This window comes from Falco rusticolus, chromosome 4 (assembly GCF_015220075.1).
Source record: "Falco rusticolus isolate bFalRus1 chromosome 4, bFalRus1.pri, whole genome shotgun sequence".
In the NCBI taxonomy this organism is placed as follows: Eukaryota; Metazoa; Chordata; class Aves; order Falconiformes; family Falconidae; genus Falco; species Falco rusticolus.
This window is the reverse complement of record NC_051190.1, coordinates 101,574,948-101,590,968: the sequence shown is the minus strand read 5'-3', so window position 1 is coordinate 101,590,968 and position 16,021 is coordinate 101,574,948. Positions and strand designations below refer to the sequence as shown.

The 16,021-nt window shown below is 40.0% G+C and overlaps 2 protein-coding genes across 3 annotated transcripts in view; one reads left to right on the top strand and one right to left on the bottom strand.

Moving 5' to 3' along the window:
* The window catches only part of STT3B (STT3 oligosaccharyltransferase complex catalytic subunit B), a 52,845-nt gene extending 42,121 nt beyond the window's left edge, over positions 1 to 10,724 (top strand). The window contains exons 10-16 of the mRNA XM_037386533.1: positions 261 to 472; positions 1,317 to 1,504; positions 1,957 to 2,128; positions 4,432 to 4,605; positions 5,645 to 5,758; positions 6,796 to 7,008; positions 9,028 to 10,724. Coding sequence (XP_037242430.1) covers positions 261 to 472; positions 1,317 to 1,504; positions 1,957 to 2,128; positions 4,432 to 4,605; positions 5,645 to 5,758; positions 6,796 to 7,008; positions 9,028 to 9,108 — 1,154 coding nt within the window. The 3' untranslated portion in view covers positions 9,109 to 10,724. The remainder of the gene's footprint in view (positions 1 to 260; positions 473 to 1,316; positions 1,505 to 1,956; positions 2,129 to 4,431; positions 4,606 to 5,644; positions 5,759 to 6,795; positions 7,009 to 9,027) is intronic.
* Positions 10,232 to 16,021, bottom strand: part of OSBPL10 (oxysterol binding protein like 10) — a 124,903-nt gene continuing 119,113 nt past the window's right edge. Inside the window, exons 12-13 of one of the 2 annotated variants that reach the window (XM_037386534.1) lie at positions 11,388 to 15,936; positions 10,232 to 11,098 (exon numbers count right to left, since the gene is read on the bottom strand). In XM_037386534.1, coding sequence (XP_037242431.1) covers positions 15,892 to 15,936 — 45 coding nt within the window. In that variant the 3' untranslated portion in view covers positions 10,232 to 11,098; positions 11,388 to 15,891. Of the gene's footprint in view, positions 11,099 to 11,387; positions 15,937 to 16,021 lie in introns of those variants that run through there. The other variant, XM_037386535.1, reaches the window with a different exon arrangement.

The following is a 16,021-nucleotide window of genomic DNA, read 5'->3' as shown; positions in this document are numbered from 1 at the left end:
TGAATATGAAAATGGGGTTGTGTTATTGTTAAGAGCTGTCAAGGTGAATTTCAGGAAGGGTTTGAGGTTTAGAAGGGATAAATGTTAATTGAACTGTATTTCTGTAAATTAAAAAGCAATGCAATGCAAGATACATACTCAAGTCTATACACACGGATGCTCAGCTCAGTTTCAGAAGTAGTTTTATAGAGAGCTTTTATGTGTGCAGTCAGAGAGCGTGTTATTTTCTAAATGTCATCAGTAGATTTGTTTCTTTGCAGTTGCTCTGTATGCAATCAGTGCTGTTTACTTTGCTGGTGTGATGGTTCGGCTGATGCTCACTTTGACTCCAGTGGTCTGTATGCTGTCTGCAATTGCTTTCTCCAATGTTTTTGAGCGTTATTTGGGTGATGATATGAAGAGAGAAAATCCACCAATAGAGGACAGCAGTGATGAGGATGATAAAAGGAACCCTGGCAACCTGTATGATAAGGTGAGTGTAGGGAGCAAAAGTTAGAAGACGGGAAACAGCTTATTTTTACTGTGGTTTCCCCACACACACACTGAATATTTTAAATGCTGCTAGAGGTCTGAATCACAAGCATTTAAATTTAGAACAAGTATTGATGTTCTGCAATAAAGTGTAATTGATGTCCTAAAAAATAAATAATCTGTGTCGGTGTAGAAGTGGTTCCTTCTGTCTTCATTGGTGATAACCTTCAACCTGAATGATGTGTACAGTGGTGACCCACCTTTCCATTGAAGCGATGGCAGTTGCTTGCTCTCCTTAACCAGTTATAGCAGTTCTGTGTCGCTGAATCTTTCCCTCTTGTGTTCCTTCTTAAGATGTGGTGAAATTAAAGAATAATATATTTTATGAAAAAGTATTTCTATTCATAAACTTGCATACTCTCTTCATCGTGAATTAGGTACTAATGTTGTTAATCTCTTAGGCTTTGTTATACTGACCCTGACAGTGCGTGAGCTTTGGGTTTCCCCCTTTTCCTCACAGTAAATACCTGTGCCTTTCTCTTTTCCACCCTGCCTCATAAAAAGGGCATAATCATACTGAGCCAAATGGAAGAAGTCATGCATTGACTTTCACGTAGTAGCGTTTTTTTCTTCTGAAAGAGACTTTCAAGGACTCACACATTTCCACAAGTTGCTGGATTGTTAAAATATTATTTTGCATAATTTGTTAATTTACAGTACAACTTGGTCTAGCTTTACAATATCCCTTATCATTTATGGGGGTGCATTTGGTGAAGAAAAAGGCATGGGTTACATTGCCGAGGGTGATAAAAGTTGCTGTAACAGATATATTTGTGTTTGTTTAGGCAGGCAAAGTGAGAAAACATGTATCTGAACAGGAAAAAACAGAAGAAGGACTGGGTCCCAATATCAAAAACATTGTAACAATGCTGATGCTGATGTTGTTGATGATGTTTGCTGTTCACTGTACCTGGGTAACTAGCAATGCATACTCCAGCCCCAGCGTTGTTCTCGCTTCCTATAACCATGATGGGTAAGTAAGGTCTACAGGTCTGAAAATAACTAAAGGGCAAAGGCCTTTCTACTTCGTTTGCATTAGCAATTTGCTTTACCTTCTTTTTATATTAAGGCAGAATTGTCACCTGAATAAAAAAAAATCTGAAATATTTAATGTAAATACATAAAAATAATCCTATCCAAAGCCAATAAAGATGACGGTTAAAGAAAAGGAAGCTTTTGAGTCAATTGGGAAGGCTTGTTTATGAATATATATTGGACTGGAAATGCATTTAGTCACATCCTCAAAAGCTTCTGGCTGTTCAGCTGTCAGTGGCTCCAAACTTATGGCTGCTGGTGACTGAATCCCCAAAAGGGAGCTGAACGCATACGAAGACCCTTATTTGAGAGCCCAGATGTATCATGGTACAGTTAATTTGTGGCTAGCATGTGTACCAACGTTAATAAAATGAACTCTTTGTTTTCCAGCACTCGGAATATCCTAGATGACTTCAGAGAAGCCTACTACTGGCTGAGACAGAACACAGACGAGCATGCCAGAGTGATGTCATGGTGGGATTATGGTTATCAGATAGCAGGAATGGCTAACCGGACAACCTTGGTGGATAACAATACTTGGAACAACAGCCACATAGCCCTGGTAAGGGTGGCAATTTTCTGTGGAGTAGAAACACCAAAATGTTTATGTTGCAGTTGAGTATGAAGTTGCAAATGTCTGTTGATAGATAGTATGATATTAATTCGTATGTGTGAAAAATTCCATAGAGTGAGAAACACAAAGGTGGAAGAAACATATTTTTTTTGCATTTATTAGAACTCAAGTATAAAGAGTTTTGGGGCTGGAAGGGATTGCTTTTGCTCTGGAGTTTTGTTTACTTGGAGTTCCCAAAACTTTGCTTCCACGTCAGTTTCTCCTTTTCGTGGGAGGATAGCCAAAATCTAATGTCGCCATTCCCCATGTGATTAGTGCTGTGACAGCTTACCTGGTACCACTGCTTCACTGGCCCTGGCCAAACAGCTTGTTTCAGTTCAGCAGTGTCTTTGCTGACTGCATTTTCGAATGGCACGTGAAAGCTGACCACATGAAACAGCAAATTTTCAGGCACCTTGGAAATTAGAGGTTTATGAATAGTAGCAGAACTCGCAGATTTATGCAGTTCTGTCTTCTCAAGTTTGCAGACAGACAAAATATCTGTAATTTCTTCTGCTTCTGAGGAGTGTGTTTAAGCTTTGTGCTTTGTTAGCATTGCCTGTGGTTACAGGGGCGTCACCGTGGGCAACTTAAACTTTTTTCAGAAACAAAAAAAATCTCTATATTGCAGGTGGGTCACAGTCTTACTAGGTAATCAGTTATCACTCAGTGGCCTTTTCTTCCCAGAAGACCTGTGTCATGCTACATGGGCAGAATGGGGGAAGGGCTCGAGGAACTATTAAGATAGTTTTTGTCTTGTGTCAGTAGCTAGTACAGCAGTTGGACCAGATCTGCAGACAGTGTTCAAAATCAACAAATTAATCGGGCTGTGCTTTGAGCATGTGAAGTCCTGGAAAAACGTATTGGAGCAGGGGGGATCACGTGTGCATTCTCTTGACAGGGGCAGGGAACTCACATCAGCCAAAATCAAGCTGGGGAGATTGCACTGTTGATGCTAATACGGGTGAACAAGCCTTCCCGTGCGCTCTGAGGCATTTTTCTCTTACTTTGGTTGTTGACCTGACAGTGTTAGTGTGTTTTGATGGACATTCAACTCTGATAGCCCTGTGTACCCCCACCTCTTCTACAAGAGGTAGAAGTGCAGCTAGTGTATCTAAACCAACAGATCCCTGCAGAACAAGGTGCATCACGTGAGTAGTGAGACCGTGGAAGTAATCTGTTTTGCATAAGCCCAGTAACCGTATGCATTACAGCAATTAGCAATGACGGCTTGTAAGAAAGAATTCTCTCCAGTACGACTGCTGGCGCTGTCAGGTTCCATTTCGGAATGAATACTCCATAAAGGACAACGCAAGCGATAAATGTGTGTGGTGGCCAATACCTGAACCTGTGCTGTAAGCGAGGCGTGCCCTGGAGTCATGTGCAGATGACTTCCTCCTGCATAGAAACTGACATCTGCCAAATAACTTCACATTGATTAGGGTAATGGCCAAGAAACTGAGGGCGTCAGTCTTTTTGACAGATTGCAGCCTAAGCCTAGTGTTTTCTAATTATGTTCTTAAGTGAATGTTACCAGTTTTGATGCAATATTATTTATATTGTAGTTACTCCCTTCCACTACAGCAATACGATGTGATGCCTTAAGTACAGGAGCTTCAATGGCAAACCAAACTACTGAACTGAATGCCAGTTACTGACCTAAATTCCAAAGCGTGGGAAGTGACCAGTATACGGAAGAGGTTCTGGATGCAGTTGTAAAAAGTTTTTCAAGGCCAAAACTACATTATGGTTTTAACTCAAGGATGTCTCTGTTATGACATTTTCTCTGCATAATTTACCTTGAATTCAGTACTGAGTGTGCCTGTATGCTACAGAGTACAACGCTGCATGGCTGCTTCATTAGTGAAGGACAGAGCTCGAGGGGAAAAAAAACCCCAACAAGAAACTACTAACATTTGAATAATTTATTCATTTTGGGCTGTGTCTAAAGCTTTGAAAATAATTTGTGATTAGGTATTCTCTGCAACACTAAGTTTTTGGCAGTAGAGCCATGACTCGAACAATCTGTAGGTGCTGCAAAAGGAAAACGCTTATTGCTATGTTTTGTACTCAAACCAGTAATTTCAACAGGTTCTAAAAATTCACAATGGGTTTTATCTAGAATGAAAATGTCAGCTTCAGTTGGCGTGTATGTATTCTCAGGCTTTGGTCTGTCAGGTGTTAGTGATCTCAGGATCTGTTTGATAGGCAGCTATGCAGATATACTTAAGATTATTTTTCCTATGATACAGGTGGGAAAGGCCATGTCATCAAATGAGTCAGCAGCATACGAGATCATGAGAAGCCTGGATGTGGATTATGTTTTGATTATTTTTGGTGGTGTGATTGGCTACTCTGGCGATGATATTAATAAGTTCCTGTGGATGGTGAGAATAGCAGAGGGGGAACATCCCAAGGATATTCGGGTAAGTAGAACCATACACAGGAAAACTGAAGCAGCTGAATACTGCATTTCTGTATGTTCATCTCTATTTTTTTTTCTTTTTTAACCTTTATTTATGTTGTTGCTTTTCTGGTAGCGTTCATTACAGTGGAGGTAAATCTCTACTACTTACTGCAATTTTATTTGAAAAATGTGTTATGGGTTGTTTTCCTAGAACAGTAGGAGTGCAGAGGCCTGTAGCCCAGTTTCTATCAATATTTATGGTTGTGAAAGGTCAGTAATCTCAAAAGCTTTTCACATTTTTTTTTGCATGACACTAAAAGTACAGGATATCTTTTGTAATTCTTGTGTGTGTGTCTCACTGCACCATCACACTTGGAAAAAGTAGGAGTGTTCAGACTGTTTAAATAGTTGGCATTACACATTTCTTCCAACTCTGTAAAAGTAGGAGACAAGTTCAAGTGTTAATATTGGCCTGTGTGGAGTTTAAGTTACTCTAACATTACAGAGATTGCAGAAGCCTGTAGTAATATTTTCTTAAGCCTCACAAAAACTTACAGATACTGAGCACAGGCTTAAGGGAGTAGCCCATGTGCATGGTTTCATCTTGTACCGGAGATCAAAATAAGAGATTCGTTTTGTTTAAACACTGTGCACATACGAAGCTTATGGTAACGTTGCAGACCTCGTATATTAACAATACAGTGTTTTTCACCTTTCTGAAGAATAATTTTGATAGATGCCTAACTAACTTCTATGTTTTGAGATCAGTTTTTCCAGTAACTGCTTACTGTGAAGTGACAAAACTTGTACCAACACAATAATACAGATTTAAGAAGATTGGTCCACTGGGGTCTGGGTTACAAACAGTTTGTAACTATTTTACCTTTAGTGAGCACCATCATTCTCTGTTTTAAGACTAGCTTAAATTAGCTTTTAAACTGTAAAAGTCAGTTTAGATTCTTTATCATAAAGCTTTTTTGCGGAGAAGGGAATGAGAAATGACCCTAAATAGGAGTTTAGTTTATATTGACTCTTTGTATCTTCCTTTCGTTTTAAAGGAAAGTGATTACTTTACCCCTCAGGGAGAATTCCGGGTAGACAAGGCAGGTTCTCCGACTTTGCTGAACTGCCTCATGTATAAAATGTCCTATTACAGATTTGGAGAGATGCAGGTTAGTGCTACATCTACTGAATCTTATTGAAATGTGAGAAAACGTGTTATTTTGATCTGTTTTCCATCTTGTAGATTGAATGTTGCTTGTAGTAGCAGAATCAGAGGTAAGAGTCGCTTTTACAAATTAAAGCACATCTAGGCACAGCCTAGCGTACATAACCTTTAGAAAAAAAGCATTTCTGCTGCTAACCTGCGCCTGTACTTAAGCTTTTTGCTGTCCTTCATGTTGCTCCAGATGTGTATCTTAAATCCATGATGCAGTGCACTTGCTAAAGCATTAACTGTTATGTGGCAGAGCGCTTTAGATCTGTTTCTTTATAATAGCAACACAGAAGTGGACTTGTTAGTTGACTACTTAGTATCTGTCAGAAACCACCTGATTTCTGTCCAAGTCACATCAGTGTTTTAAACAACGCTGCACTTAGGGTGTAATTCTCAGAGTTGTCGCTCCCCTTTTGGGATCATCAAACATACGTATGTAGCTAGTCTGCCTTTGTTTGCTTTTTTCTTTCCTGTTTTCTCCCCTTCGCCCCTGCCGAGGGCCCTTCAGCCTTGATGTGTTAGCACAAGAATCCTTTATTCAGCTAAAATTGAGGCCAGCGAGTCTTATTTGTAACGTGGGGGGGTGTCAAATTTAACTGATAAACATCAACTATTTCTGACTTGCACAGAAAGTGCAAATTATTGCACCATGGAAGAGACAGCACAAGGGAGCAGCTATGCTAAAAAGCCACCGCAGGCTCCGCACCTCATTCACTTGAGTAGTTTAATCTCTGAATGTAGACGTGATATTTCTGTTGAGACATTAAGTGCTGTCTCCTACGACATCTGTAGGGATAAGAATGAATGTCTCTTTCTCAATTGTAAAAAGGAACTGAGAGGTTTTTCTGTTTTTCTTCAACCAGTGCAAGAGAAGTGTTGTCCTTTGACTAGACCAGCTGAAAGCGTTGCCTTGTGGTACGAAGTACCGCAGTTTGCATTGATGGGTGTTTTGGGTTTTGCCTCAAACTAACATGCAACTTTCAATCTTTATAGCTGGATTTTCGGACACCCCCAGGATTCGATCGTACACGCAATGCTGAGATAGGCAACAAAGACATTAAATTTAAACATCTGGAGGAGGCCTTTACCTCAGAGCACTGGCTTGTTAGAATATACAAGGTGAAACAACTAGACAACAGAGAGACATTGGATCATAAACCTAGAGTAACCAACATTGTACCGAAACAGAAGTATTTGTCAAAGAAGGTGGGTTCCCAGTGAAGTAACTGAAAGGGGTCAGGAGATGAGATGGCAGTTTATTTTTAACAGTGAATCACATAGCTGGTGAATTATGTATTTCCACTAGCCAGAATGTTACGGATACTGTTCATGTTAGTGTCCAATATCAGACCTGCCTGCTGGTAATAATTGTTAATTTACTGTCTGCTTAACTTAAAAGCATGTGAAGACACAAGGCTAGATTTTTTTTAGGCAGAATGCTAACTGGAGATAGTGTGTCACTGGCTGTTACAACTCTTCAAGTCTTCATGTAACTGGAAGTATAATCTAAAGTACATCCATTCATGTTTCAGTAACTATGGCTCACTAAGTAAATCATGTGGAAGTTGCTTTCTGACTTTGTTTGAAAGTAGTGATGCCTAGAAGTTAAAAAAAAATGGCAATTTTGTATGAAATAAATTAAATATGAAACTTTTGTTGACGGAACTGTAGTGTCTGGCTGCTTACTGTTTGAAGTCATCTTCACGGTTTTAAAAGCGTTAGCTGTGGTGTGCTACTTCAGCCTATTTAGAAAGGCGTGTTACCAGGGGAGCTGGGGAGACTCTTAGCAGCCATCTCCTTCACAACATCTGTTTTCTATATATTCAACTATATGTTGCAAAAGCAATTCCAGAATCCTGCCAGAAACAAACGTGTAACAAACTAAATCAGTAGAGGCAGTGAACTTGCACTGTGTCTTGGAAATACAAGTAAGGAATGTTAGAGGGTAGAGATGCTTTTTTTTGGTGTTTTGATGGAAGTTCATAAAATAAGGTATTTGGGAGTTGCCACTGAAGCTAGATGTATCTTGAAAGGAAGTTTATAAACTTTACTGTACCCATCATACACTTACAGTGTAACTTCTCATCTTAAGTGACAAGTAAGGCTGTACTAATTCATAACAGGTGCGCTGACCCCACTTAAGCTGTGGACGTGTCGGTTCTTTGTCTTGAGACAGGTTAAAAATTGATGCAAATTCTGATCCATCACCAACACTTGCAGTACAACGAACAGGCTCTACTTGCCGTTAAAGAATGGGAGAACGGGCATGGGGCGAATGTCCAAACTAGGATTTCTGAAATGGATTCTGAGGGCTGCTTAGTAGCCACAGGTTTTCAGCAGTTGCTTCCTTACTGGGAATTCAGTCCATCTCCTATCGCCCTCTCATGTTAGGAACGACATTGCTCAAGCTCAGAGATGTCACATCCGAGTATTACGCATTACTTTGTGTCTGTCTCACTTTATAATAATAAAAAAGTTGTTGTTGTTGTTATTAAAAAGCTGTATTTAATTGACATGATTGCTGTGCTTACCAGCAGGCTCTAAGTGCAGCCAGTGTGGGAGCTGCCTGCTGTCTTGATTTGTCGTGGCAGGCATGTTAAATGTACAGTTCTACCTGCCACAAACTAACTCTATTTATACAACTTTGAAGTTAGTCTTAGGTAATATTAACATTAATGCTTCCCCCCCCCCCCCATTACTACCTTAAAAAATAAATCTAAAATATGCTGATAAAGACGCATGAGCAGAAAGAACTAACTAGCCTACAGACCAAGAGCAGAGGACTAAAGACTAAAATGTGATTATTCAGTTTTTCTCTTTGGAAAATGCTGCTCTGAGCAAATATTTCTGTCATCTTGCTAACTTCTAAAAGAATCAAATAGTGCAAAAGATGCAAGATTGTATTTCCAAACAAAACTAACGCTCTACACTGCTTCTGCTCTTTGGGCGTTTTGGAGCTTTATCATGTTGGTTAATTATTAATTCTGCCTCAGCACAAGCTTAGACAATTCTACAGGTCTGGTAGATGGGGCTCACAAAAAGTACATCATGTGCAAAAGCACATGTTGGGCATCGATCAACAATCCCAACTTTAAAAAAAAAAAAAGCTGGATAATACCTGATTGAGGGTTTACCATTTAAGCTCTCTAAAAATGATGCACATCATTAAACCGCGGTCAAGACTAAATCATTAACTAATACGTTTTATTCTGTTTTTCTTTTTAGACCTCCAAAAGGAAGCGTGGCTACATTAAGAATAAACTAATTTTAAAGAAAGGCAAGAGACCCAACAGGAAGACAGTTTAAATACACTGTTCTGATTGCTAATATGAAGCAGTTGTCCTTGAGATAACCAGTCTTTGCCTTTAGCTCAAGTCATGTTTCACAGCAACATGAGGGTACAGAACCATCATTGGTCCAGAATATTGTACAAAATTTTCAGGCAATGTCTGATTAAAAATATTGGCTTATTGAGAACAGCTGTTTTAGATTTGTAATGTGAAGCAAGACAGAGCTGCTATCCAAGTCTAGCAGCATTTTTTTTATTGGTACATATTATCCTTCAAATCTGTTGAGAATTTGGACTGACTTTACCAAAGAACCCTGTAATTTGGTCCTCGGCACATGCATACTTGTCAATCTTTTTTGGAAAACGCTGTTCAGCTGAACAGCAGCAGCACATAAACGGGAACGGTGAAATCTAAAAATGACTTGTTTTCAACGATTAAGAGGAAGCAGAGCGCTCTGAAATTAAACTTTCACAATAAGATACTCCCATGATTATTGTTCAATGGTTTCTTTCAGTGTCCTCTTTACTCTTGCTGCAGGCTGGTTTTGATCTGGAGGGAGAGAAGCAAAGCTGCAGTTGTCACAAGAGATGACAGGACAGATCAATTGGATGCTAGTTTAGACTGGGCAAGCTGCTTTGGTTTAACATGGGATTGCAGTATTGCTGCCTTCCACTGTCCTCTCCTAAGGTAGACAAGGCAAATCTTGCACACCAGAGATACAAGGGCTAAATCTGTATCCTCCCGAAAAATCCGAGACGACAGTAATGAATGCTATAGTAACACATAGCTGAGCACCACATGGCCGCTGGTGCTTCAGAACAGAAATTAAACTATTTTAGGTAAATGTTTACATTTGGTAAAGTAAGTATAGCCTGTTTAATGGGGAAAAAAAAAAAAAAAAAAGGTTGACAGGTATACAAACCCCCTTTTCTGTGGCTGTCGGAGGTAGAGGATTTGCAAACCTCTTCCCCCGCCCCCCCTCACTGCCTTTCTTGTGAGGGTAGTTTTTCTGGAAATTGTTTCTCTGCGTTTTTATTTAGAGTGCTTAAATCAATTGAAGAAATTCCTGCTATAGCGTTATTTGCTTTGTCTGTCTTTTATACTGGTTATTTTGTTCAGTTTGGTTTGTTTTTTTTTTAAAGTGGTGAAAACCATCAGATTAAATGCACTAAAATATAAATGGAGACTGAACATGCTCACTTTCCAGCTATGGGAAGGCTTTATACAGACTTGAAAATTTTCTTTAATTAAAATGAAAGGGTTTTGCAGTTTGTTTTCCTGCCACAGTTGTAACTTTTTATAGAAACAAAACTTGCATCAATGATTTGATGTAAAATGCAGAATAGTATGTACCTTTCATGAAGAAAATGTAAATTTACAGTGTTCTGTGAGAATGTTACTGCTGACTTCTTTCCCAAGGTGTAGAATATTTTTTTGATTTATGAACTCATTTTTGACTCCGATGGTTTATACAGACCAATATACAGCTGCAACATTTTCACAAAGGTAATTAAATCTGGATTTCTGGCCCCCGTCGTTCAGAGATTTCATTTTATTTTGTTGCTTTAAAGCTCAATGCAGACCAGTTGTTGACTGTAGGGGAAAATAAAGTTAATTCAAGTTTTGTGTTAAGGGCGTTGCGTCGGTTTTGTTGTGTTTAACTTCATAAGCAACACATTATTGTCCCAGGGACAAATTAAGTCATTTGAACTCAGTAATGTAAATCTGCTGACTTCACAAGGCTGCTGTAAGGAATCCACAGCAGGTACTCAACGTCCTTCCAGCTTAAATTTATTAAGCTAAATGTAGGGCCTCTGCTGCAATGAAATTAAGGTGGCTGTAGTGGCCATCTTTCCCAAATACACACAGGTTGCAGTGAATGCTCCCAGCAGCTGGAAGAGCTCCAGCTGTGGCAGTTGCTTACCCAGAAGCAGAAGGGGCGATTATGCAATGTGTGATTCGGAGTACCTTGCTGCTCTGAAGCAAATCTGCATCCTGCCCCCTCCCTGTTGGCAAGAAATAAGCAATGTAACATTTGAGAGGCAGCAGAACAGATGCTGCTGGTCAGGCTGGGGTTTGGCCGTAACTCAGCCTTGTTTTTAGAAAGGAAAAAAAAGGATTGCCCTCCCATCTTGAGGCAGCTTTACAGTTGTCAGATTGTTTTCTGTCCTAGCTGACAGTGTTCTCCAAGTGAATCCTGTCAATGTTTATAGCATTTTTAAAGGTATGGGAGAACAAAGCTAGCTAACTACAGGAATCTTGGCCAGCCTGGGGCTAAAGCTGCCTACCACTTACCTGAGCGTTCTTAACTCTGTCTTGACTTCAAGGCTTCTGCCAATGTTCTTTGTTTAAAATGAAATGAAAACTTGAAGTCACTAAGGCAGCCACTTAGAAAAATAAAAAGAAGTTACAAAGTTACTCCTTCCTTGGTTCCTGCAGAGCACGTAGGTTACCTGGTTCTCCAACCGCACCCTCACATTACCTGGCTAAACTAACGTCTGCCTCTTCCCTCTGAGAACTGAGCTACACTGGTACCAACAAAGAATACTACCATCTTGCATCGTTATCAAACATACCTTCCGTACTAGCTTATTTGCTTAGCCATCCTTTTGTTATCTACTAGGTCAAATTTTGTAGATTTTGAAGCATAGCTGCCACAAGCAATGGAAGCTGAAGTAAAAAAAAATAATAATAAATAAATGCTTAAGCCACTCTGTAGTCTTCAATTGCTAAGGAACTAAAACTGCAAGTGTCCAGTGTGTAAGTTCTGTATCACTTAATCATTACGGTTTAAAGCAGTGAGGGCAGGCAGTACTATTGGTAATTCCAGAAGAAATACTTTCACCTGTAAAAGTAATTCCGTAACAGAGGGACAGAAAAGTCATTAGTTATATATCTTAATATATTTAGTCTTGAAAAGCCAGTTAAATGCTTTGAGTCAGCCTTGTGTACATATCAGTCCCACTATGAGTAAAACCTGAAAATAATTGGCTATGACAAATGCAACAATGTCTTTAAACCAAAGGTATAACCTGCTCCAAGACATGGCCTTCAAGCAAGGTGACAAAAGACAAGGAACACAACTAGGTAGCACTTCCTGCCCTATTTACAGCCAGGGTTTTTTCTGTTTTGGATAAAAACAAAGTGTTCTGGCACGATTGTTTCCAACACTGTGGATGAATGTTTAAAATAAACCAGAACTGCATTATCTTAACACTTGAAAAATGTCGACCAGGATCCACGATGCCTCTAAGTGTATTTTTCCTCCCCCTGCAAGTGTCCAATGCTGCAATAATTTAAGAGTTGTATTTTAAGAGGTATCTCATCTTAACAACAACAGTTAGATGCAATATGATATTCAGAAACAAGGAAATACCTCAACCTGTTAACTCTTTATTAGTCAAATTAAGGCCTAAGCTGCCCGGCCTTTCCTAAAGCCGTGATGTTGCCCAGCCCCCTTTTCCCTGCGGAGTGCTGTCCAGTTTAAACAGAAACTTACCTATGCAGTGTCTGGCAGCATGAACGGGGCAGAAAAACCCCACAACAAACAACGGTTCAGTTGACCAGTCACTTCTGTCAACCATGCAAACAGCTCACAGGTACACCGAGTGTTGTACACCGCTCCTGGCATCCACGTATCTGACAGCGGTTAACTAATGCTTCCAGGGAAAGAGAAAGGGCATCCCACTACTAAATGAAACAAATCTTTTATTCATGAGCGTTGTCATTTTAAAGTCACAGATTATGAAAGGATGGCAAATCAGAAGAGACTGCCAGAGCATCTTTTAAATGATAAAGGTATAAATTTCCTTTCTTTACATTTCTAATTTAAGAAAGAAAAAGGTTGCATAGGCTTTCTACCAGTGTGCACACAAAAAAACCCTAAAGTACATGGAGGTTTTTACATTACAATGCAGAGCGTACATTGGCTACTTGAAAAGGAAAATATTTACTTGCAAGTCCAAGACAGCTATTGGAACAACCTACAGAATAAGGCTTATGAATATTTACTTTTCAGTCCCGTAAAATATACTGAACACATAACTATCAGAAAATAAAATGACACTTGTGTGTCTTGTTCTAGAATCTCTCACTGATGGGATCTTTTCAGAAAGGACTATTTTTACATTTGTCCCTCCCAAGTTACTTTGGAAAAGAAACAGTGGTAAATGGCATCGGGGGGCTTCTTCACAGCATCGGAACAAACCAAAACATTTATCAGAGCACAAGTGGAATGTCCTCAGCATGCAGAAACAGACAACCATGCAGACAGAAAAGATCTTCAGTAAACTACAAGCATAAAATCTGTCAAATTTCTCCTTAAAAGAACGGCTACAGCATCTCCGTAGCCTCGACAGTCACACCATCAAAGCTGAAAGAGGTCTACTCTTTCCAGAGCGCAGGCCTGCACGCCTGACAAGAGAGGTTTGCAATGGCTGTTTTTGGGGGGTGTGTGGCTTGTTCTTTGGTGTATGAAAATCGAAGTTCTGGGAGCATGTTCCATGTTTAATTCAGTACTTTTGATTGTTCTTTGTGTTGATATTACAAACTGTACGAATGCTGCTAGGTACTTATCAGACTAACCTCTAGAACAAGAGTGGATCCATTATAAAGGTAGTTCTTGCGAGTGATAAAGTATGTGTTTTCCTGATGATACTTGGTAGCACTTCAGTGATTACTACGACAGCATCATTTTGGTCTTGTTACAGAAAAACATCAGCTATTTCTAAAAATAAGGTTGCTTTTTTTCCCTTTAAAAAAAAAGCTTCAGTTACAAAACCAAGCCCATACAGTCCATTTTTCTAAAAATAGTATTTAAATAATCTTTACCATGAATCTTTCTAATGTGCAAAAAAAGGACATAAAAGCAGACAAAGTAGCATTTAGGAGGAAAAAGGAGCCACACCTTCATTAAATAGGGATCTGAAGTTTAAATGTAAAGATCTATTAAGTATGCCCAATGGCATGTTTCCTTGTGTACCCCCAACCCTGTTTAGCCTTATTGAGTTGCTCAAGAGATCTTAACGTCTACCAAAAACATAATTATAAAACGCAGGATGCACAAGAACAGACATTAGCAGTGCTTTGACCTAAATATATTTGTGTAGTAACTATAAAGCATAAGTTACTGTATTAAGAAAGCAGACAGAAGGCACAAAATTAATCAGTACTACAGACAGGTAGGCATCCATGCTACTGTATGTTAGAAATACAGTGGTTTCGTTATGGGGCACTGTAGAACGAAGCACTGAGCAGAAGTTGGCACATTTTGTGTGTGCCTTTTGTTGCCACTTCTCTCAAAAACATCTTCACTTTGAACAAATGCAAACTAAAAAGCAACAAAGTCTTAACACGCTCCTAGAATCCACTTTTAGTGGCACAGTGGTTACCTTACAAAGGAAAATCAAGCTACAGGATTATTTTTCTTAATTTACAAAACAAATTCTATCACATTTCATTTGTTTCATCAATAAGGTTACTGTCTCGGTGTAATAATTCGCTAAATTGTTACTTTTCCATCAGAAGATCATTCATCTGAGAAGGCTAGTTATATCCCCTATTCATCCAAAGATTCCATCCAGAAGCAATCGACTGCGTCAAAAGCAGAAGAAATTAAAATACAGGTCTGCTTGGAGCCTGAACACGGCGTGAAGGGCTCTGACCAGAGGATCTCTGTCTAACCTCACAGCGAACCCACCTCTCGGCTGGTGGGGAAGGCTCATGCCCGTCACAGCAGCACACCCGGACAGAGGACTCCGACCCAGCCTCACTCACCTCAACGCACAGCCTGGCATTTCAGCGTGACCACAGCAGCAGTGGTTTCACGTGGAAGGCAAGGCTGGGCACGGGGTGGCCTCGGGCGCAGCTCGGCCGGCGTGCTGCCTCTCTTACAAGGGGCTGGAAGGCTGAGGCAAGAGCGGCATGTAGCCGGAACACCACACCTACACCTGCCAGAAGGGACTTGGCGGAACACGTAACCCAAAAGCATCGGCGTGACAGTGGTCGGGGAACGTCGCACAGCAAGATCACAATTACCAGAGCAGCTGGCTCACCGCTGACCAGAGACCTATCGAACAGCTGGCAGTATGAACCGACAAAAAAGCGAGGACACAATGGGTTAGCGCGAACAAGGGTCCCGAGAAGGTGTTGCTGCTTCTTACAAGATGGCAGAACCCCCCCCGCTCGTTAAGTGACAGGCAACGTGCTCCGAAGCCAGCATCTCGCAGAGCAAGCGCACTGTCAGTGCATCGTTCTCACGCCAGGGTGACTCCATGACTGTTTAGACAGAATGACTACCATTAAGTGACACATCACATTTTAAGTGCAAAACATTTTTGGCAAAAGTGAAAAATAGAAAAACCTTAACCAGTACTAATAAAAAAGTATTTTCTTAAATACTAGCATAGGGCCTGATCCTGCAAGCACACAACTCGGGGAACCCCGGCTGAGTCCAGCCAGAGTTCTATGCCCTAAAACTTAAGAGGAAAAGGTCTTTAAATCACTGTTAGTGTTTATACGTGTTTACATGTAGTGTAAATAATACACACACAAGCACATACACACTGTGTGTATATATGTGTATATAGGGACATGTGCGCGTGTGTTTGTGCATCCATACACACAAAATGGCTCCTGAATAAACTTGAGCTTGTGGTTATTTTGAGATGCATCGTTCACAGTATATAGCTTCTCGTTTGTATCTTCTGATAACAGGACCTATTCAATGACATCTTGAAGTTATATACTGTATCATTTTAATGCCTTTAAGGTAAAGTTATGAGGCAACTGCTCTATCCCGTCAATGGGTCTTCCAGAGAGGATTCAAGTATAGCCAACCATCACCCTGCAAGAAAATAAGGGAGAGTTTACAAACAAGATTTATACATACTTCATCTGTGTATGTCCACATAAAAGCTAAATACGAATCA